This window comes from Amia ocellicauda, chromosome 2 (genome assembly GCF_036373705.1).
Source record: "Amia ocellicauda isolate fAmiCal2 chromosome 2, fAmiCal2.hap1, whole genome shotgun sequence".
NCBI lineage: Eukaryota > Metazoa > Chordata > Actinopteri > Amiiformes > Amiidae > Amia > Amia ocellicauda.
This window is the reverse complement of record NC_089851.1, coordinates 11,199,940-11,225,370: the sequence shown is the minus strand read 5'-3', so window position 1 is coordinate 11,225,370 and position 25,431 is coordinate 11,199,940. Positions and strand designations below refer to the sequence as shown.

General features: G+C 37.1%; 1 protein-coding gene across 13 annotated transcripts in view; it reads left to right on the top strand.

The window, feature by feature from the left end:
- The window catches only part of kiaa1217 (KIAA1217 ortholog), a 222,712-nt gene that overhangs the window by 131,661 nt on the left and 65,620 nt on the right, over positions 1-25,431 (top strand). For 10 of the 13 annotated variants that reach the window (XM_066718324.1, XM_066718300.1, XM_066718333.1 and 7 more), the window contains exon 2: positions 12,313-12,593. In XM_066718324.1, the coding sequence (XP_066574421.1) occupies positions 12,313-12,593 (281 nt within the window). Of the gene's footprint in view, positions 1-12,312; positions 12,594-17,071; positions 17,210-17,289; positions 17,416-17,768; positions 18,079-25,431 lie in introns of those variants that run through there. The other 3 variants (XM_066718360.1, XM_066718378.1, XM_066718352.1) reach the window with 3 other exon arrangements.

Genomic DNA, 25,431 nt, shown 5'->3' with positions numbered 1-25,431 from the left:
GAAGTGGCTCTCAGTGCAATCTCCACACCATGCCAGCTGGAACAATACATTCGGCATGACATCACGAGACAAAGATTTCAGCAGGCTCGTAAACATAAGACATCCTGTGTGAAGCCAAGAGTGCCAGACACACTGCTCAGAGCAGACTGGAGCTAAACCAAAATTTGGTCAACACGACACCCACAAATACCTGGTAACATATATTAGTCTGTTATATATTAGAGGGTCCACACATACAGTCACCTCTGAGGCGTTAAATGTCACCTGTAACTGAGGTTCATGTGTAATGATGTTGTGAAATCAGGGCACCCTGATTCATTCCTTGTTACTGCCTAGTGCTGCAATTAGAAGCTCTTGCATGATCTTATACAGAATCAGTGTTTCGTTTTTATCACCAGATTTCTTCGATTTGATATATATATATATTAGATTTTAATTTTAAAATACAACTTGCACAGTTATTTATCACAACTTAATTAATTACACAGATTAAAAATCACGACAGATGGTGGGTGTTTGATCAGAAAAGCATTTGTCAACAAACAGCCAAAAAAATAGAAAAGTGTTTGAATGTGGGCCAGTGTACACAATCCTATGACATTAAAGCGGCAGGATAAACACGTCTGAATGAGCTACATGAGTCTAGAAACATAAAAAGATATATATAATACATTAATTGTTTTGCTTTTTTAGAATGAGATAATACATTGAAATTATTTGGAGCTTGTCCTGAAGTTTCAAGCCCTTTGAAGTACAATATTATAATTTATCATATAGAATATCAGTATGTGTGTATGTTCCACACTTCTTCAGAGCTGTATTTTATATTTCACAGATCAAGAATGGTTGATTTTATAATTGTTTCTACCTTACAGCACTACCCTGTAATTCATGAAAACCTAAATATCAACAAATACTGTACTATGTCCTTAATAGTATAAAGATGATGTAGCGTTTGTTTGTTAAATTTTAAATTATTAATTAATAAAAATGTCTATGCTAACAGACTTGCCTTTATCTCATTGCCACTTTACATCACATGTAACGAGTCTCCTACCCCTCTGAGATTCCTTTCAGTTACAGCTTTTTCTAAAATCTGCAAATCTGTCTCAATTTAAATTAATCTAGTTTCAATTATGTTAAATAGTCTATTGATTATCCTCAATGAAGCATGACTTTTTTTCTTACTTGTCACTTTTAAGAGGATGAATAAAATGTTGTGGTAAATATTGGAACTGCCTTCATCCAGCACAATTTAAAGCATCCCTGGTAGGCAGCAGTACCATTCTTCTTGTACATCTCCACAGAATAAATGTGCCAGCTTAGCCATTGTAAACCTCCCACGCTAAGACAATGAGAGAGAATCTGTTCGGATTTGTCAAAGTTTTAATGAAGAGACCCCCCCAAGACCTTATCAAAAGACCAATTACAGATTAAAAGAAATCCAACAATTGTATGAGGGTTTGTAGATCACCAAACCAGTAAACCGCTAGACATTTGGCTCCCTATACTTTGTCCATCAAATCATACATTTACAACTCATTAGTATTGTGCAGTTTTTTATTTTCTGCATTAATTTCACGCCCTGTCTCCTAGTAACTTTACTAACTTTTCACCTCTTGGTCCTCAAATTAATGGTACGTATTCAAGGTTACCTCTGATATAAAATTTAAAAGTCTTCAGTCCTAGTCAAAATTACTCACACCCTTAATTTGGAACAATGTAAATCTGTGATTAATTTAGTTTAATAAATAGTATGCTTATTATTTATGCAGTTTCTTGAATACAGATTGAACCCAGAGGGAAATCTAAAGGTTCTAATTGATTCCTGAGTTAAGACAAGGGGCATGTAAGCTTTCGAGTGTCATGCATATTACATCTGAAGCTCTTGCCCTGTGCTAATTTGGATACACATTGATTTAAATATGTATAATATTATAAATAATGCTCGATTACATTGACAATGGCCTGGGTTTGGCAGTGTTAGGCAAAGTATCTTCGTAACCATCACCTTTGAACTATACTTGCAACTGGATGTTTGTACAGTGGTGATAGTATTTGTGTGCAATTTCAAACTTGTTATTCCCGAGCTTCCATCACAGCTATTTAATGCATTACACGGTTGTAATCCAGTATTGGAATTGCTGTATTTTACATGATATGCTTCTCAAATGGTTCATTGACTGAGCAAATTAATATATAGTACACAGGCTACAGTCTGTCGTCTTAGATTTTTTTCTTACAGCAGTACAGCAGTTTGAAAAGTCAAACGTAAGCTATTCCAATAAAATGAGGGTAAAAGGCCCAGGGGATGAAAGGTTGGTTTGAGGCCAAAAGGAGGGGGTTGGTGTTTACCCAGACAGGTGCAAAATTACAACTGTTATGACTGGTCACATGAAGCAGATGAAATGTGAGGGTAGGCAAATGGAAACCATTCTATTTTAAAAGTGCCTTGTTTAAGTGTTTTAAAAGTTTAAGATGGCATAATCAAATGGAATACAGAATGAATAGATACTTAAAACAAGGGGTGATATTCAGTTTGAAGTAACTGCAATGTATGTTCACTGTAATCCCTCTTTCATAGCTCAAAACAAAACACTGTACATTTATTTACATTACATCACAATAAAACATTATGTTTTTGAATCTGACATTTCTCCCAATGTCACTCTCTAAAATAAGGCAATATTCTTTATTTTGAAGCTGTCTGTCTAAATAGGCTCTGTGGTATTAAAATGAGCAGAGACAATTTGAATTTCACATCAAATATTGGGAGGGGCGTTTGCAGAATCTAATGACTGAACCTACATTGTCAAGCTGGATATATAAAGCATTTTCCTCTAGAGCAAAAGGATTTGAAATTCACTGTGCTCTGTACTGTATAAAGGCCAGTGAAAGGACAACGTGTGAGATCACTACACTGCAGCAATTTAAACTACAGAAAAGGCACAAATCTCATTTCATTTGTTTCACAGTCCATATGTGGTTATAGTGAATCACAGTGATTCAGGGTGCTCTTTAACAAGAATCAATATCAATGTTATGTGGTATCTAGGTTCCAGTTTCGTAAAGTTGACTACTCTGTCTTTTAACAAATCCTAAATTAATAACATACATTTTCTTTGACTGCCTGCCCTACAAGTAATCCCGGAGAAAAAAGGCCTGTCCTGGAATACAGCAGGGCACCAAAAAGCATGTCTGTAGTCAACTGAGGTCTTCAGGCTCAGAATTGTTTTCTGAATTCCCCATCAAGACAGCACTGTTGATCATCATTTGACAAGTCCCTAATGCTTTAATGGGCTTAATGGGCTTAAGCAAATTATACATGGAGCATTCCTAAAACTGGACAGTGTATCTCTGTATGAAAAAGAATATATAATTCGTGCAGATGTGTATCTTGCTCAACGTCAAAGTAAGACAAGCACTTAGCATTAGGGTTACTGAACAGATGGAAAACGTAACGTAACAAGACGGGTGTGTCCTGCGTAGACTGACACCTGTTGGGCCCCTTGGAAAGCAGAGCGGCTCAGAGACCATTTTAGTGAGTCTCTAAAACTGCACACAGTGCCAGTGTTGTGGGCAATTACTCTTCAATGGAAGATAGTCGCTGCTGTGGCATGCAGCTTACTTTTCAAATCCCGGGTGGGCACTCTGTGGGGTTAGGCTTTGAAACTGAATTACGGGCAATCGGAATCTGAAGTCAGCAGCCACTGGATTTACCGTTTTGTTCGTCATTTCCTTCAGTCGGTAGTTTTTATTTAGAATGGAAGACGACACATCAACAGAGGAGAGTAGGGATTGTTCAGAAAGCGGTCCTGCTGAAGGTAAGCAATTTGAGCACCAAACTGCCTGAGTAGTATGCTGTTAAAAATAGGCCCGAAAGAGTGTCAGCTATCATGCAATACTAATCCAGGGAAAGCTATTTTTTAGCACCCACTGCCTGGTATGTAGATGTCAAATAAATGTGATGCAGTCTGTAATACGAGGCCAGTCAGCCTTGCCTTAAAGGAGAAAAAGACAATATTGTTTGGGCTCTTGGTGTCTTTAGAAAGGATTTATTTTGTTCTTCACTTTCTGTTTTATTTAGTTTAGTTTTAGGATCAGTGACATACACCACACAGCATATTATAGGAAGGCCTTGCATCGTGATCTTGGTGATATCTGGATGTTCTTGATGTTAAAAAGGTTGTTGTGTTTTTGAAGAACACAAAGCCCATTGTGCTTTAATCTGTTTATTTTCTCTCATTTTTGTATGGATAGCAGATAATCAAGGATATCTGGAGCATAAAAACAAGCCTGATCATATACTATTATTGTAGCTGTTTATCTGGAAAGTTCAGAAACTTGCTGGGATCCAATTTACTGTTCTCTATGGATGTGTTTTTAATATTGGAGAGGGATTGTAGGGGTTCCTAGGGGTATAAAAATAGATATCTAATTTGTATGTTTTTGAAGTGAATTACAGTTTTAACAGTCCCTTTAGGTCAAGAATAGTTTAAAACCAACACAACTTTAAAATCCAATCTCTCCAGTTCATCAAATTTAGACATTTGTTTTCAAATATGTTTGATCTACTGAATTTCACACTCAAGAGAGTCAAGGCATGATGGTCATGCATATTCTGTTATGTAATCTGTTGGAAATCAGAGATGCACCTCAATGGTAACAGTTGTAGAGCTGATTGATACATATTAATAATGAGCAAATGCAAATGTAAAATCATATCCAAATGCATACCTATTTTACTTGAGTTTCATGTCCTGTCAAAGCTTAGCAAATCAACCTTAATCTTGACGTGGATACCTGTAGGCATTCTTTTATTTTCGGGCCTGCTTTCAAACAGTTCATTTATTTTTTATTTTGCTTTTGAGATATGGCTTATGGTCCACTAGATATAACATGATACTTACTTCAGTTACAAAATCTATTCAACCATAAAACCCAAAAGTTTTACATTTATTTAAAGTTATATTTACTTCCAAAATGTATACCCCATAAGATTTGAGGATCCAGACATTTAAAGTTCTTTAAATCTTTGCCTGTAACATTAGAGGACTGTGTTCCACATGATGGAAACAATGAAGCAACATTAGTTAGCCAGTCCTCTCATATAACTTCACTCTAATCACTTAAATTCAATTTTATGGGACTAAAATATATATTTTGCAAGCAAATAAGAAGGCAAGATTGCTGTTATTCTGGAATCCAGAAGTTGAAAGATCTTGGGAATTTAGACCATTCTTAATAGCTTCACCAAAATCTGCAGATATTATCTGGAATTAATACACATATTGTGAATCTATGCAGATTCCCATTATGATAGGGTTATCTGTAGAATTATTTAGCTAGTTATCACACATTTGTTTATGGAAAGCTTCATACATTTTTGAATTAGAGAAAAACACATATTATGTGTTAATGTAACATAATAACAGACCATTTGTAAGGGTCTATTTGTACCTTAATTACAACATCTAATATATTTTATAATTAATAAACAAGTGAGACTGGAATTTAATATTTTTATCTCACTATCTAGATGTGCCCAATTCAATAATATATTTAAAGAGTATGAGAAAGTGAAATGACAGAGAGACAAAGGGAAAGAGGAGAAATATATGGAGAAGTGTTAGTGTTGTCATTATTTCAACATACAATGGAAGATAATTGCACTGAGGAATAATTGGAGGCATTAATATATTCAATATTAATCTATATTAACCCTTTAAACTGGACTGAAGGGAGTTTACCAATCTCAGTTTCTCCACAAAGGCCAAGGGATTGTTCTTTATTTATTTGACAGAGTATTTTTAAATAGTGTTTGGAACTATAGCTGTTTCAAGGCATTTCCAACAGATGGTTTATTGTGTGGCTTTGGTTTCGCTTTGTTTTGTCTTTGTTTCTTGTTTAAGCTTTCACACTATGAACAAAATCATGTTTAAGACTGTTAGTTTATTCAGTTCTGCTTTCTTAGACTGAAACCAAAGAAAAAGTTTATGTGAAGGCACATGCAGCATGGGGTGAAGTGTCTCAGATTTTGTTAAAGAAGCACTACTTTTATTATTATATATACCTAATGAAATGCCCCTTGTAAAACACAAGGTAAAACACAATGATAAACTAGGGATGATTTTGTTTGCCCAGAAGAGACAGTCAGTGTGCTATCAAGGCACTCTTGAAAAAGATGTTGTTACATAGCTACCTACAAGAATATATGTTGCAAAAGCCAAATATAAGCAGAAACAGACACATACATATTAATGTTGTGCTTTTTTCCATTGGGGAGCGATCTGACCTTTATTTATTCACTGAAGTGATTCTATTGCAATTCTATTTCATACTGTGATGGTCCCACCACCAGAAAAGAAGTGGAGCTCCTTGTCTTGTATGCTGGTGTCTGGCTGATTTACATGATATTGGAGATTGTAATTCATTAAATACTGTCTTATTTCTACCCACCGCACCAAGGGGACCAAGTTCATTTTCACTGGTGATCACTGTTTGGATCAAATGATTGCCTCAGGAGATTCACAGACACTTTCATTTAAACCTGACTACATCTGATCCCCAGCGCACACAACAGAAGCAGTTTCTATATGTTTCCCTTCAGTATTTAATTACTGCTGAAATTAACAGACTTGGCTTGAGGATTTAGAGCTAAGAGAGAAAATAAATGCCCCTACTTAGAAAACTAAACAAACTGTATATTAATGTGCACTTATACCAGAAGATAGTCAAACGGTAATAATAATAATAATTTAGATTTTTTATGATGAAACAGAATTCTGCTTTTTTCCAAATTTTGGGGTAGGATAATGGTAATATATATAAGTATATGTAAGTTCTTTAATAACATCATTTCCAATATTATTTTAATCAGTTTAGCAGTACAGTTATAGCAGTTCTGCATCCCAGAGGTAAATCAGTAAGATCTCATAAACTCAACTGCACAGAATTCCTGGGAGACCTGAACTGACTTGTACTTTCTAGCTCATATTGTAGTATAGCAGTTTTGTGGTCTAGGTGTTCAGTGTGTTTCTTGCAAAGGGATAAATAAGCATAGACATACATAAACACACATGTAATAATATGCATACAGTACAAACGTGTGTGTGTTTGTATATTCTTATTCATTGAATGTTATGTGGGATCAAAAATTGATTCAATTCAAATATTAGTGTAGAAAAACAAGCACACTCCGGCTTGGATCCCCAGTAGGTACAAAAAACTAACTTTCCCAGGGAAAAGAGCTTTGACCAAATACTAGCAATACTATCACCACACAGAGACTATAATTAAATAGACAAAAGGCAAGAGATCATTCATCTGTAAATGTCAGAGAATATTGAAGACAGACCCAAAATTGTATAACATTTGAAACACAGCAGAAGGACAAAGTTCACTTTGATGGAGAATGGCAACCAGCAAGTGTAAATAGAAAGCAGTATTTTTGCTGATTAGACAAGAAGATTTCTTGGTGATTCCTATGACAAAAATAATGTAGTTTACATTTTTTCTAAAGAAAAGTAAATTTGATGAAGAATACCAAAATACCCTATTAAAATTCAAAATAAAATGTATTATACATTTGTCACTTTTTATAATAACCCATGCTTATTGCCTTATTGGTTATGCTTATTGGTTTTAACTTGTAACCTTTATATTTCATCAGTACGTATGCACATAGAAAAACCAAGACAAAATACTCAAACTATCACACCTCTATTTTTATCACTTACCCTTCATATTGTCATTTCAAACAGCGAACATACAGATCATTCCTCATTTTTAATCTGTTCAATGTTAATTGAAATTCTCACACGTCCGTGATGGCTGCTCAGTCTGTTTTGCATGTGTGTTTATGTTGGCATTAGGTTGCCTCTGCTAACAGTAAGAATCATGACAAGAAACTGGCTCAGCTAAGCAGCTGTCGAAACCATTCCATATATATAAATACACCTACCATTAAAATTATAGACTGATCATTTCTTCGTCAGTGGGCAAACGTACAAAATCAGCAGGGGATCAAATACTTTTTCCCCCACTGTATATATATATATATATATATATATATATATATATATATATAGTACTGTGCAAAAGTTTTAGGCAGGTGTGAACAAATTCTGTAAAGTAAGAATGCTTTCAAAAATAGACATGTTAATAGATTATATGTATCAATTAACTAAATGCAAAGTGAGTGAAAAATCTAAATCAAATCCATATTTGGTGTGACCACACTTTGCCTTCAAAACAGCATCAATTCTTCCAGGTACACTTGCACACAGTCAGGGATTTTGTAGGCATATAGTCAGGTGTATGATTAAACAATTATACCAAACAGGTGCTAATGATCATCAATTCAATATGTAGGTTGAAACACAATCATTAACTGAAACAAACAGCTGTGTTTGAGGAATAAAACTGGGTGAGGAACAGCCAAACTCAGCTAACAAGGTGAGGCTGCTCAAGACTGTCCAAAGTCAAACACCATGGCAAGACTGAGTACAGCAACAAGACACAAGGTAGTTATACTGCATCAGCAAGGTCTCTCCCAGGCAGACATTTCAAGGCAGACAGGGGTTTCCAGATGTGATCTCCAAGCTCTTTTGAAGAAACACAAAGAGATGTGCAACGTTTAGGACCATAGACGCAGTGGTCTGCCAAGGAAACTTACTGCAGCAAATGAAAGACACATCATGCTTACTTCCCTTTGCAATAGGAAGATGTCCAGCAGTGCCATCAGCTCAGAATTGGCAGAAAACAGTGGGACCCTGGTACACCCACCTACTGTCCGGAGAAGTCTGGTCAGAAGTGGCCTTCATGGAAGACTTGCGGCCAAAAAGCCATACCTCCGAAGGCCAAGTGACTCAACTATGCACGAAAACACAGGAACTGGGGTCCAGGCAAATGGCAGCAGGTGCTCTGGACTGATGAGTCAAATGTGAAATATTTGGCTGTAGCAGAAGGCAGTTTGTTCACCGAAGGGCTGGAGAGCGGTACATGAATGAGTGTCTGCAGGCAACAGTGAAGCATGGTGGAGGTTCCTTGCAACTTTGGGGCTGCATTTCTGCAAATGGAGTTGGGGGTTTGGTCAGAATGAATGGTCTCCTCAATACTGAGAAGTACAGGCAGATACTTATCCATCATGCAATACCATCAGGGAGGCATCTGATTGGCCCCAAATTTATCCTGCAGCATGACAACGACCCCAAACATACAGCGACAGTCATTAAGAACTATCTTCAGCGTAAAGAAGAACAAGGAGTCCTGGAAGTGATGGTATGACCCCCACAGAGCCCTGATCTCAACATCATCGAGTCTGTCTGGGATTACATGAAGAGAGAAGCAACTGAGGCTGCCTAAATCCACAGAAGAACTGTGGTCAGTTCTCCAAGATGTTTGGGACGACCTACCTGCCGAGTTCCTTCAAAAACTGTGTGCAAGTGTACCTAGAAGAACTGATGCTGTCTTAAAGGCTTAATAGTTGTTTACCGTTCACTGGAAGTCTACCAGTTTCCCAAAACATTCTCACAGAGAGGATGTCATTCAGGTTTGTAGATATAGTGTAAATAGTCCTAGAAGTTGATTAAAGAGATGGACAAGTACAATGACTCTGCAATTAGCATTTATGGCATTGCTATTGTGACCCAAAGCTTATAAACAGAAGAAGGGATGTCAGGTTTTGATAGAAGGAAATTACATTTCAGGCCCGAAGCTGCAATTAATGTAATGAATGTTTTTTCAGTTAATTTACACAAAATGTGTGCCATGTTAAATTAAACTTTTTGAGCGAATTAGTTGCAAGAATATAAAGTATTCATTAATGTGGTGGATTCAGTCTTCATTGCAAAAGCGTTACCGCACATGCATATAACTAAGGAAATAATAAAGTATATTATAGGCATATTCAGTAATGCATGCAAATGGCTAAAATATTACCTGAGCAGTATGTAAAAAGTATGAGATATGATATGTTGAAAATCAGTGTCAAATTACATTTCATGTTATGGGTTGAAAGGCAAAGGCAGTTAAGATGATATCTGGAATTGTATTTGTATTTTTACATATTAGTTTCCTAATGAAAAGTTATTGACTTACTAGCTCACAAAAATAAAGAGTTGCTCCCCCAATGAAGGCACTATATTACAATGGGCATTTTTGATAGCATTCCTACATTGGGCCTTTCCTGTCTAATTGCTTAATCAGTTTGTTTCACTGTCAGACACTGGTGAAATAGAATAGCCACTTACAACCTGAATGAAGCTTACAATCCTCAACAGATTTGATGGGTTGTGTTCTGGACTACTGATTATATATCATGCATAGATAAGATAACTGTGGTGCGCTGTTCTCAGAGTGGTGTCACTTGCAGGACTTCATTTCAAGTCAAAAGTAGCCACCAAAAGTATGGCATACAACACAGGAGGTGCAGGTATAGAGTATCACATTACAAAGCTACCAGGACAACCTCATCCTGACCTGCTAAAGTCACAACTGCGCATTCTGCATCATACATACCTCTCCTCTGTCCCTGTGCACTGAGTGGCCCATGCTGTAGCTCAAATCACAATGTATGTTCTAGCAAAGCTGATGTATGCACCAAATAAACTGTTTTGGGATGATGCATTTCTTTAGGCATCTCTTATTAACATAGTGATGAATAATTACATGGGTTTATTAAAAGGTATAGTTTAAATGCAAATGCTTTTTTGAGGATGAACACAGCAACTTTTTGTTATAAGAACATTTGCATTAATGCAGAATATTCTAATAAATGGTTTAAAGAAAAAAAAGGAATTTTGTATGTCAGTATCTTTTGCTCAGTTGCCAAAATAACTGAAATTCTCCCTGGACAATAATTACATCTGATTTTCCCTAAGGTGACATCGTCATATTAGATTAAATTAGAAATGAACTTGTGACAGGCAACATGCAGATTGAATTATTATTCATTTTGTATATGTTGCACATACAATGACTGTCAATAGGAATAAATATGAAATACCATAACATTCATTAACTTCTAATAAGTAAACACAACATTTATAATAACAAACTGTTTCCTTTGGATGTCACAGTTTCATTCTCCAAATAAAGGATTGGCACAGACTTATTTCATTGAGCTTTTGAGAACCAGTTCAGTACAGTCTTGCAAAAATGCCAAGTGCAATATTGTGTATCTTTTCAATTCTAAAAACATAATAGCACACACTGCAAAACCTAAGCGCGTATTAAATTAGGATTTCTAACACAATGATAGCAGGAGTTTATGATGACTATAGTTGAACTGATCATATAGCATTAAGTAATTAATTAATTAATTCATTCATTGTGGTAAAAACACATAGAGATTATGATCCAAGGTGATTATGTTCCAGCTATTTTAGCGAGTGTAGCCAACAGAGATTTCACTATTTCATTTTTAACATCGTAATTACCTCTTTTTCCTACTCAGGTAAAGATAATTGTTTAAGTGTGCATTCACTTTTGAGATTTTCTAAATGAAAGCACTCTCAGTCACAGTAAATTGAATGGCTGCAAAACAGCTGAATACAGTTTATATCTCTCCAGTTATGGGGAGAGTAATTATTGGTGAATTTGATTAATTAGGTAGGAAACAACTTTTGGAGGGTAGCCTAAACCAACACCCCTAAATTATCTCTGTTTAATTAATTTGTGGCTGGCTGGCTGGCTGGCATGTATTTTTGCTACTGACTCCTATTTTTCATGCACAGTTTTTGCTCTGTAAATGCTTAATGGAGTTCACTCTTTTTTTGGCTCCTGAATAATAACCCTGACTGATTGGGCTCAAACTGGTATGTCAACAAACCTGCAGTCTGCTAATGTATGAACATACAGGTTGTTGACTACTGGCTGATAATCAAATGAATTCTCTGCTTACTGTAAACATTTTTTTTTCTCACATTTCAAAGAGTAATATCCATCACAACTGAACAGAAACAGAACAAAAGTCTGACATTAAATTGTTAAATTATCAGCCACTGAATACATTTGGAGTTTAGTTATATCAAGGCATTAAATCACACACACACACACACACACACACACACACATGCACACACACACACACTTGTTACTATTAATAATAAATGTATAAATGCATTACTTTTTGTTTTCATAGTACATTACATTATAGAAGACAGCTGTATGAAATGGGCAAATGAAATCAGTTAACAGCAGTAGAGGAATCAACATTTTATTATTATTATTATTATTATGCAAAACTTTTCCAACCACACCATAAAATGTTCTGAATGTTAATGGTATTTTTATTTTTCTTCTTCACAGAACAAGCAAAAAGCAATCTGAGAGTGACTTCACCAGAGGATGCTGAGCACCTCAGCAAAAAGCAGAGTGTGGCTAATGGGAGTAATCGCACCGACCCCAAACCTTCCAGAAACATCCCAAGAAGACACACTGTAGGAGGTCCACGGAGCTCGAAAGAGATTCTGGGAATGCAGCCCTCGGACATGGACAAGAAGAGAGAGGCTTTTCTGGAGCATCTCAAGCAGAAATACCCGCACCATGCTTCTGCTATTATGGGACACCAGGAGCGACTCAGAGAGCAGGTAGGTTACCTGCAAAAGGCATTTCGAGCTCCTTACAATACAGTTACAGTCTTTTTCTTCTTCTTTGTCTTATTATTACTATTATCATTAATTCAATAAACGGGCAGACGGGCAGACGGGCAGTTGGGCAGAAAGACAGGCAGGTAGACCTGGTAGTGATCTTTTGTTTTGACCTTTGACCTTTGGACTTCAATTACAATTTTAATTGTGTGTCTTTTGTTCGTGTTTGTTTATAGAGAGAGCAGGAAGGAGTGAGCTTCTAGGATTGTCTTTTGTTTTTTGTGTGTGACTACCAGCACCTGTAAATAAATATCACCTCCTTTCACCATATCCCTGCCTTTGTATGCACCTAGCAACTAGACCCCACCTATTCACGGAGCCCAGCACTGTCACCATCCGCCCACGGTGCCACAGTATATATACATCACTGTGTCACTTTCAGCCTTTAAGAAGTGTAAGACTTTGTATATTCCAGCTACACTAGTTTATCAACAAAATGTGTCTTTGTGCAAGAAAGCATTCAACTGACAAAAATTCTGCACTGTCATTTCCCTCGGTAATTGTATTTCATACTCCTCCCAGTACACAGTATCGTTGTTTACAGCAAACAACATGCAGACATAGACTGGATAAAGCAAAATATTTTCAAATTTAATGTTTTCCCCAATGAATCACTTCCCACAAGAAAATACAGATTCTGACAGCAACTGATTATGTTAATAGTTAACACAACCACTCAGTTTTGTTTACCAGAGTTTGTATAAAACAAATATTTAAGCTTGATTCCTGTTCAATAAAAGTATTGGCCTTAGCACCTACAGGGAGAAAACTGTGCCAATCTGATTATCATTTCTCTTGCCAACCAAACCAAAGTATTACAGCAGAAGAAGACATATTAACTAACAGTGACTCACAAAGAGAACTTCTAGGGGAAGGAAGCTATTTGATTATGTCTGAAGAGGTCATGGAAGTCACTGTTGTAGTTTTTCCCTATACTAGATTTAAGATCTAGATTTATTTGTCCAAAATCTAACCGAGTCGTGTTTGTGGACAGCGCTTCTCAGAAATACAACCATGTTTGTCAAGTGCAGTAAACCAAACTCCGGGATATTCAAGACAGTAGCATCTATTCCCTGAGGGTAGGGTGGATACGTATAAATGGGTGTGTTCTTAGATGGAGAAGATTGTCTTTTCTTTCTGTCTTAAAGGACTAGTGACAAATCAGGGAGCTTACTTGTCACAATGGAACCGAAACAAGGCAAGTCTGCTTCCGTGGATCACTGCACTACCGGTCTGGCAAAACGAGCCAAGACCGAGAGACCAATTCCACAGCTACACAGTCCGCTTCTGCTAGGGGTTGTTCTTGTAAGCAGCCTAAAGTAAAAGTAATCTTTAGTTTGTCCCATGGGCTGTCTGTAAGTTAGAATACTTAATACTCTACCAGTATTAGTTCAATTAAATTAGCACAGCTGCTTGGTAGTTTAGTATTTTTTGCATATTATTATTTCAAGGCTTTGCCTACAACTACAACTACTTTTTGCTTGCCAGTATTCTGGAAAAACACATTATAAAATTGCAACTCTTGGCTGAATTTAAAGCTCGTTATTGCTGTTCACAAATACATGTGGGAACAGTCAACACTTAAAGCAGTTTAATGTTAATTATTTACCTATACTCTTTTTTTCAGTCAATATGGTTCAGACTGTTTACATAATATCAAGTATGTTGATTGATGTTAACACTGTGAAAAGGTCACACAGGACAACTAACACATCAACAGCCCACTCTAAGAATGTTATATATTTGTACAATAAACAAAAACCATTTAATTCCTTCATTCCTAATTATAAAACATAATTAAAGATACAATAGACAAAAATCAATGTGAAAAGTCGTATGAAAACACGAAGGTCTGACCCGTGTCTGATTAATGAATGGTTTATTTAACATACTTAACTCCTGAGACCTATTCCAAATCCTTGGCATTCGGTTGGAAACAATCAAGGGGGATCTGTGGTATTCAGCTTAATATTATAAAACTGTTGTTTCCATTATTAAATTGAAAAGGAAATTAAATCTCTTAGTTACACAGGGTATTTAATAAAATGGAATGAAAGGAAATGCAGAGCAGCAAATATAATACAATTAGAAAAACATCCTTTAGGTAATTTCTAGAATATCCTTTTCACCATGGAAATATTCTATGGTTTTCTTTCTGGGTAATAGTAATGGATATAAAATCGTTTGCTATATAAAGCAGGCCATGAATCTGGTTGTGTGTTACTAAGGAGTGGCCCTTTGACCTATTTTTCCAGTTTGTGTACATAATATAATTTATTTATTTATTCTTTCTAGCCCATAGGAAAAACATATATTAAATGAAAAATAGATTCATATATAATTTACAGCCTGTACAGTTATATTTGTACATCTATTCCAGTCCTGCTTGCAAAGGTTACAGTGTAGCCTCAGGTGCATGTGCAGTTCATTGTGTATATGATCGTTACAGTGATGTCACTTTACTAGACTTGAAAGTGCTCAAGCTCCCCCCCATCAGGCAAGCGTTTGGCATAGTGTGCTTGTCACTCGTTTGCGGCGATGTGCATCACCCGGAGCTGTGCCTGAGACGGTGGTTAGCTTGTGAGCAAGGTCTGACTGCACAGGCCCTACAAGCAGTGCAACTCTTTAACCCACAAATGCCAATGGCAAGGGCAATGATTACAACTATGGCCATTTCAGACTAAAATTTTCACTGTGGTTAATTTAACAACAATCAAGTATTGCACAACATTATAATGTCTGAAAATCTATTCATATCAACTAAGTTTTATTAAGATTCTGTTTTAAATCAGATATGAATGTGGAACTTTAAATGCACCAAATGCCTAGTAACAAATCACATGTAATCATGTATACCCTTTGTGCCACATCGAAAATGTTTCTTTTTCTTTTTCTTTCAATCTTATATTTCTGCAGATGCAAAAAGAGCAACACAACTATAGCAATACACAAAACTAATTGAAAGGATTAGGCTGATAAATGTCTAATCCGCTTGCAAATTGCATCTGAATTGATTTCAATTCCTCGTAATTCTGAAAATAAAATATATTTGGCCATGAATACCTTTTAAGTTCTGTAAAGTTGAATCCAAAACCTCCTGGACTAAAATGTATTTTCTTTATCCGTACATTTAAAGCACATAGTAGGTTGCACTGCAAAGATTGTCCTTTTTGGAATGATCTGGATACAGGAAATACCACTTACTGATGAATGTCAGCAGGTTAATTCCACCCTGATCACTGAACTCTTGGGCAGTAATTTGCTTTTTAGGAAATGATAGAGGCCAAACAACAAGATTCAATCATACAGTTGTATCAGTGTGGAAGCCCCTCCTTCCTATTGTCATCATCAGAATTACTATCTGCTAGTTTTGCATTTGTTCCCCACAAGTAACCTTGTGCTGATCCCGTGGTTACTGGCTCCAGCCGAGTTGTTTTCCATTTGACATTTAATTTTAAGTACGGCTTTATGGTCTTATTAGGATACCCTTGAAATCTTCAGTGCAGCGGTGGAGGCTCGCTCTAAAACAAGGTAGGCCTGAGAGTTTGTCAATAATAGCGCCCCACATGTATTTATTAGGAATCTATTTTAATTATTAAAACTTAGTGGACACACATAGATGATGAAATATGGCTACAGTCTGGTGAAATGATGCCCACAGTAGTTTAATACATGGTCTGTGTACGTGTGAGAGTGAGTCGAGGTGATGCAGGGTGCTTGGGGGGGAAATTGGGGGAGGGGATTGAACCAGGTGTTGCTGATGAGAAAACACTGTAGTCTTTACCATATTTTGTCTTTTGAGAAGCATAGTAAATGGTTGAATCAATTTACCCTTCTTTAATCATGTCACTACCCTTTAGAGTGAATAGTATTACAACAAGAAAGGCAATGGGAGTGGAGGGCAGGAGTGCTGCCCATGACTGGCCATGTTGATACAATCTTCTTTATGATCAGGAATTGATACCAGTGGTATCAACCCTTTACAAGTGATTTGATAAACCTGCACCTCTTAACAGATAGCCTATATGAAAAATCTTTAGTTCCAGCGGGCAAATCATTGAAATGCAGTCCAATGTCCCTACACGGAGCTGGAATCTGTAATAGGGGGTACAATGCTGAAATCAGTGGATTTAAACATTTCATGACAGTGAAACACTCAACCATTGCCACAGATAATGCAATTCACCGAGCAGTCAGGTTAAAATGTAACTTTAAATGAAGGGATTGAGAGCAGTTACATTCAATCTGGTTAGACTGTGTCTTAAGAGAAGAAAAGAATAAAAAAGATGTGATAGCATGGGAGGGGCCGGGGGGATGCTGATTTGCTGGAAACGGACAGATAAATGACAAGAGCTACAGTAGTGCTGAATAGGAGGGCGTTTCAGTTCAGGACTCTCAGCCCTGCTGCAGAAATGCATGCTTACATATGGAAGTACAAAGTGTCTCTCCAACAAATCTGCACGTTAGAAGCCAGTGAAGAGTCGAGGGCAGCACATTAGACGGACGCATCCGCTCCGGCGCAGCTCGGGGCGCGCGTGCTCTGCAGCCCCCGACAGGTAAACGGGCCGCGCGCGAGGTGGAGTTCCGGTTGCCACGGCGACGGGCTGATGTCACGGCTCGCGCGGCGCGGATCGCTCGCACGGGCCCGCTGGTGAGAGAGCAGCCGCGTCCACACAGCGAGGCGGCCGCGCAGGCGTGCAGCTCCCACACCCCGGCCCCGGCTCGGCCATCCCGCCGCGCCCGTAGTCGTCTGGAGGTGAAGGTACTGGAGCTACTTTTGCACATTGAAAAAGTGCGCTCCGCATGAGTGCAGCGCACTGGGGCTTGATTTCCCCCGGCTTTGCATTTGTTTACACTTTTCTCTGTTTAAAGCGGGGGTTTAATACATGTTGATGTTGGTTTAGCTTCGTTTTTTTAATTGGATCAGCTCATTTCAATGCAAATTGCATGCGTCTCTTGAGAGAGGACAACTTTTTTGGATGGTCTGCCCGACGCAATGAAATGTTGCAGTGACTCAAGGAGTTGAGCTGGACGCGAAACTGCGGCAGGAGGTTGGCAGGCGGTCGGTGGGTTATTCTCTCTCGCCGCAATGGTTGCGTTCACCGGCCGACAGCTGTGATTGTGTGGACGGCAGTCCGGCTGTCTGTGGAGGAACGCAACCGCGCTCGCCGCGGCTTGAGAGTTCAGTTCTCACTACCTGGGTCTGACACTGTACCTGGTTTACTGGGTCCTGATTTCAGGCTGCTGGTCCCCCCCCGTCACTTTTGTTGAGATCAGAGTTGTAGATCGTGTTGCTCCTTCGGGCAAAGTAACATAAAATCACACCATGCACTCCGGAGAGGAAGAGCAGAGACGCCTGCACGGAGGTTTTCCAGAGGTGCAGCAACACTGTATCACTGACTCACTGATCCGAGCTGAAGGACAGGTTAGAAAAGGGTGTCGTGGGACTGCACTCGTACCCGTGTCCATGGGGTGCAAAGTAGGCGGTTTCGGATTGAAGGTGCAAAGATTTGATTTCGTCCTGATGTGTATGGTATGCTGGTTACATTGGGTGCCAAGTCGATACACTGTGTTTGCATGCGCCTGAAGCTGTGATTTGCAATTGAAAATCCAAGTTAACTCTTTAAGATGCGTTAGTGAACTTAACACTGTCAGGAAAAGATCAATACGCGTTTTAAAGATATAGGGGGGTGGAGACTCATAAGTTAAAAAGACATAGCTGTGCAGGTGGTCTTTTTATCCTTAATGCTAACTACTGTTTATACATTTAAGCTACTTATAATACTTAATATATATATATATATATATATATATATATTTAAAATTGTGATCAATGTACATATAATAATTAGAGTACTACCATTTGGTCTTCTTATCAGGTTAAATGTTATTTTAATTCTGTTTACTGATCGTAAAATGTCTCCAGTATTCAGCAGCTGAAAATAACATGTTTAGGTCTACAGGGGATGTTAAGATACTTTTAAACTGCCGGTTAAAATACATTATTGTGATTATTTGCAAAGTGTGTAATCCAAACTTTTATTTCAATGAGGATTGTATGGATATGTTTAGAATTAATTAGGAAATATGTATACATCTTTCAGGTACAGGGAAGGGTAGATCTAGTTGCGTTTCTCTTTAAATGTGTATAATATTTTAAATGTAGCTGTGTTGCATTTTGTCTTTCTGTCCCTTTTATTATTCAGTGCCATACATTCCAAAGGTATATTCCACTTATTGAAGCAAGACATACATGTATTATTTTATTTAGACACGTCTTGCAGAATTTTGAGTATGGTTTCAACATGCTGATGTTATCTCTCAAGCTGCTGTTGAATTTGCTGTTATCGTATGAGTCACTTTGAGCAATGTGCAGACAAGGATTCTGTTCTTTTTAGTTTTCTTACAATGTTATAAACGATTTAACAATATTTCAGTTTTTATATAAAGACATAAGTATATAGAAAGATAACTGAGTGCAACAAGAGCTGAGAGTGAAGTATTTCGATGCTTTTCACACACAACACATGACTAGATCTTGGATGCATTACCTGTCTTATTATTAGTCCATTCTAAAAATGCTGTGTGAAAACAGCTATTACAGGCTTCAGTGTCTTGCACAAAGTGTGATTTGCTTTGAAGAGGCTATTCAATTACAATGCTCTGTCAGTGGATAATAATAATTAAAAAATCCAGATATTATTGGGCTCAGATATTTCAAAATGTATTCCGTCTGCCAGTAATATACTCTCTTCTTCTTTTGAACTGAACCATACTTACATGCGCTTACTTTAACATGGTATAAGGACTTTTAGCCTGATAACTAGAAACTTGTCATGAACATAAGGGTTTAAAACTAACACCTATGCAATAGAGGGAGACAGCTTATTATAATATCAGAAATAATTTTTCACACTTTGCTGTTCCTCTTTGAGCCTTTCATTTACCTGTTCCTCCTGTGTTTTTCTGTGTTTTACATTTCTCCCTATCTATCAAGCTTTTAGTAGAACAAAATTGGTACTGTTAAAGACAGGTACAGCATAGTAAAAAGGACCAGAATATTTTTTGTTACATATTAACAACGTTTATGGGGAGGGGTATGAGTTTGCCTGGGAATGTCTATATGAATTCCTAGAGAGTTAAAGATAACATAGAAATGCAGTAACAGGTCATGGATGGAAGGAAAACATTTCATTTTGTTATCGACATATAGCTAATGGGCTCGTTGAATAGACTCATTTGAGATACTGATTCACAGAGTCAGATTTATCAATATCTCAGTGCTGTTCACAATTTACATGACCATAATTTAGTAACATAAGAAAATAACCATATTTGAAAATATTTCAGGTTCATTTTATAATTCCATAGAAATTCAAGAAGAAGCTTAATGAGGTTCCTAGTCACTCCCATTAAGCTGTTGTCCCGTTGTAAAGGGTGTGAATTCCCCTGTCAGAAGGATGGAGACCTGGAACAAGCTAGCAGTCGATTACCAAGTTTGATTAAATTTACGAACCTAAAACAGGGCAGGGCAGGATAGGATGCAGTAAAGTGCAGGCATAGCATGCAGTATAGATGGAGACAGCAAGCAAGACTTCTTTTTAGATCCAGCTTTTGTATGAGGTTCAGTAGGCATAAACTATGTGGATAAGAAATGGCAGACCAGATAGACCAGTTTTTCTGTGATGGGGAAAAAAAAGCAGGTAGCAGCATTGCAATTTAAAAAATGAAGAGGAATGCATTTCTAGCTGTGCTCTTCAGTATTGCAAGCAAGATTAAAATTCAGTTTGACAGACACACCAGGTTGCAGCTTTTGTAGAGACTAGGTTTTAGGAAACAGAGTCTGGGAGAGGACTCTGTTTATTCTGGAACAATAAATAGTAAATGAAATCATAAGGTGGTAACATTGTGTTATGGTTCAAATGTATGGGATTGGGGCCCAGTCCTACCACACTGTCTGGATGACACAGTTCAGGGAACAGAGTTTACTGGCAGTGCTTCACAATGATGGTCTATGTGCTTGATGGGATTCACATTCAATGACTGCCCTGACCATGGCATAGTTGTTTGTGTTGCCCTGACTCTTCCTACCTTTGCAGTGAATGGGTGATCTGTTTCCACAGCTCATCTTTGATTAAATACTGTGAGTTTCACAGGGAAAAGCTTTGCACTCAATATACACACCTCTCAAAGTAACAGCAGGAAGTCACTAATTAATCTGCCTGATTATAAACCTTAACTGACATGACTCTTTAATTAGGCAATGACTAAGCCAAACTAAAAATAAATAAATAACTAAACTCAAATATTTGCAAGCATGGGCAATGCTAAGTGCATTGAACACAAAGTTCAGAATCAGAATTAACCACTACCCACTAGAATTCACAAGAGTCCTACAATTATGAATTGTACAAACCACACTGACACACCATCTAGCTTATGGTTGAATCAGTTTGTTTTCCATTCAGCTGTCTAATTACTGTTGTCATTTTTGTACAAAATTTAAATTATCACTTCTAAAGCTTCCTCTATAAAATGATTCCACCTTATTTATTCCTCCCATACTTGTGAAAACCTTAAGGTAAGCTTATAATGTCTGAAAATATATATTATTTCAGTCTTTCATCATATCTTTCTACTTTTGCCCTGGGAATATGTCTCGTTGGCCTTGTAGAACCTTATCTAAGGCCTCCCTGTCATTTATATTACATGGTTTCCAGACCTTGAGAGAGTATTTTACAGCTTCACCACAATCTTGATTTGTATTCTGTATTCTGATTGATATACCCAAGCATACAATTGGCCATTTTTATTTTTTATAATTCTCCACAATGTCTACATTATGACAGTGATGAATTAAGTACATATCTTTTTTTTACCCATAGGGTGCTGTGAAGTTCTGTGTCACAGTTTGTATACTTGCAGCCAGCGGTTTTATTTTCAACATGAACTGCATTGCATTTGTTACAAATACATTTCATTCACCACGTGTCTGCCTGTGTCTGGAGATCATCTGTTTTGGTTTAAATAGCACAATTGTTTTCAAATCACCAGCCAATGTAACACCATTACTTGTATATCTCAATCCAAATCAATTAAATAAATCTTCTTCAAACAAATCTAGTACATTTGTCTAGCAGGCAACCAGAGTCCAGGGCACTTCACTTTATGCTTTTTACTTTTAATTGTAATACATATTACTACAATATATTAAATGTTTTACATGTAATAAATGCTAAAGTGATTCATAATATTTCCTGGATGCTTACAATATATATTTTTGTTTTGTTTACTGGTATTAAAAGACTTTTTAAAGAGCCAGTAGGCTTCTTAGCATATCAGATTCCTATATATCGATTATGTATCTAGGCCTTCAAGAATATTGGTTGAAGTAATTTAATAAGTAGTGAAGACTTTGAAAAGAATTTGCCTTGAAGTTACAAATCAGCCTGCCAATGGTAAACAGGTCATTGGTGTTTTGAAGTTGTGCATTTCTACATGCATACTAGTTTCTCTAGCATGCTTTGAACATACTGTATCAAAGCCAGTTTCTTAATTCCCAAGTGTGGCATTAGCTCAGGGCTTGGGTCAGGGTGACCTCGTTTGGAAACAAAGAACAGAGCAGCTGGGCCTAACAATGATGTAGGTCCTGTTTTTAATTATTTACTACTAGTGGGTTAAGACTTCTCATTAGTGGGTATGATACATGATGTTTGGTAGCAGTATGGGCTATTTATTTGCAGAATGTGTTTAGAATCGTAGATAAACTGATCTACACTGTATAGTGTAGATCGTCTTTATGGTACGACATGGACAATGTATTTTAATTAAACCAGTCTCAATTTAGAGAGAACCCCCAGAAGCACACTAATGGCAATTTTGTTTGTTTGGTGTTTCAATTTCCACAGTAAAATGGAGCCTCTAAATGAAATAAATAATGGCATTGTAACTGAAAGTATACCCATTACATTCACTGCTGCTGGCACACAGTGAAATATGGGATGTTGTGAGAAAGCATAATCAAGCCAAAATGCAGTGTCTGCAGTTGATAAGGTTTTAATTTTGTTCCCATTTTTCATGTGTGAATGTGATAATCCTAATCTAGAAAACTGTGAGAAAAACAGAATGCTTAGTTGCAATAGTGGTTTCACCATAACCCTAACCCTAAGTAAATAAACCTTCATGTGTTCTTAAGCTTTAAATGGAAACTAATGACTGTTGTCTTCCTCTCCTGCTGTTTGCACTGTGTGCCAATGAAGGCCTATTGTGCATGCCAGAGAATGGGCTACAAGCTGAGTGCAGAGTGTTCTCTGATTACGCCACTTTCAATGTATACTGCTTTCCTATTATTGAACTACTTTAAAGTCTTCAAAACTCATTTTTACATTTACTTAAAATCCTTTCCATAAATTAATCCAGTTTTATGATTTTTTTGTATTGTGCACGGGTTTCATAAGTTAAAATATTTCTCAATGATTGAGCTATAAATTGTTCTTCAATTAAGAAAGCAATAATTAACTTGAAATGATTCCCTCCTGTTTTCAAGGTAAGGTGTAAGACTGACAGATTCAACCAGGAATCTTTGCAAGTTTCAATTGGTTGTGACTGTGAACGTAGATCTGAGCTACTCTGTTACTCTAACTACATAATCTTCATAACCTCTCTGATCTTCAAGCTACAGTTTTCAAGGTGGTTTAATATCTTCTTGTTGCCAAGACCTGGCCCTCACCCAGAGAAGCTGAGATGGTCCTTCATCTCTCACGATCAAACGAGAGGGCAGAGATCCATTCGAATATACAGTCGGACATGACTTTGCTTTTATGTTTGGGAAAGCCTGCCCCTCCACTCCACCAGTACGGCTCTGTGCGGGGTGGGGGTTGTGAGTGAATGTTATGCAGTGTAAGGCGTTGAAGCTCGGATGATACACAATATATCTGCCATATAAGCACCATATTAGGTAAATTCTCATGGTTCCTGGCTGCGCTGTACCTGAAGGCTAAGGTTATGCTGTGTTTTGGTTTTTCTTCAGTGCACAGAAAACGATACTTCCCCTGTGTAACAAGTCAAATAGAGACTTGCTTTCAGACAATGATTCATTTGTTCAACGCATATTACTAACTGGCATTTATTGGCTACATTGTCATAAAAAAGCTGAAAATCGCTATATATTTGTTTGTGATATTTGGCAGTTCTCTTGCATACTTGTGCTTAGATTTTGGCTTTCTTACAGTATGATATTTCACACTGTTGAAGGTTGTGTAGATAAAGATGGCAAACTTTGTCACTGTAATTTTAAGTTGTCTTAGGGATATGAATATTCTGTTTTGACATTTATATTAAAGGTATAAATTTAGTAGTATAGCAAAATAGTAAATTAAATGTATGACCTTTGAACTTTAACATATGATAAAAGGTCTATGCCACTGCCATTTTGCAGAAGCTATTACTCTGGGAATTACTTGAACAACAACTCACAGTAAAGGGATCCAGTAACAAGCTTTAAAGTTAATGGCAGGCTTTTCCAGGCCTGATGGCTCCAGAGGTATGAGCCCTTGAGGTTGAGTGTCAAAGCACAAATGACCCTGGAAATAGTTTTCCAGCTTCTGAACAAACTAATCCAATTTTATTAGTTCTAAACAGAGTGGAAAAAATCAAACAAGTGCGTCTAGAAATGTGTCTACATAAATAAGTCCCGTTCCCTTTAAAGTTCAAGAACCAAGACCACAGACATTATTACCATAGCTGTTGGATGCAAACCAAGTCTACACTTGAGAGCATCTGCCTACAATTTTACTTTTCGCAATTGAGACATGAAGATGCATATACTTTCTTTGCAATTTGGTGACATCAGGGTGAAAAGTGATGCCAGATGAAAACCTTGTCAATGTTTCTGATGCCAATTTAGATGTCACAGCTGTTAAATCAAATTATTGTATCTTTTGACAGCCACAGACATTGATTACCCTTTTATTTAATACACACACAAAACATTTCATTTTGATTTAAAGTGTCTAATTTGAAAGAGCATAGCGTAAAACAGTGTGACTCTTTGAGAACTCTTAAAAAAATTTATGTTGCAGGTATTCGCCAATGGTTTTCCTTCAATCAATTCCACAGGTTTGAACCTAATCCCTGCAGAAATGTAGGTATAATCCCATTATACTCGGTAGTCTTGGGCATTACCGGTGTTTAGATTAAAGCAAAACTCCCAATGTATCAGTCTCACCAGCTGTAACACCTGTTTATAAATAACACCATATTGTAAAAGAACTATAATCTTGGTTGTGATGAATTAAGATGTCTAGTGTTAATACTTAGAGTAGGATATAATATGATTTAGGCCTAGACCAATTCAAAACCTTGCCAGTACCCAGTCATGCTTTATTTTATGATAAGAAATTATAAATAAATGCACAAATGAAATAATATACATAACTTCTAAATTGAAATGCCATTGGGTGCAGGTTTGTAGTATAGATTTGCAGGTAGGTCAATGTTTTGATTTGGTCTAGGTCTGTTTCATTAATATTTACAAAAGAATTTCAGTTCTTTTGTTCACCTTACAAACTAACATTGCTACAAATACTAAACGTTTTCTGATTTAAAAAGTGGAAACATCTAATCAATCCAGTGCACATCTATAGATCCAATCCAATGCCTGTGTCAATCCAAAAATTGATATCTCTCCATCTATCCTGTGCATCGGAAAATGTAAATGGTCTAACATTCAAACGGTTTCACCTCCCCAATGGTGTTGCCATCTCAGTGTCAAGGCTGC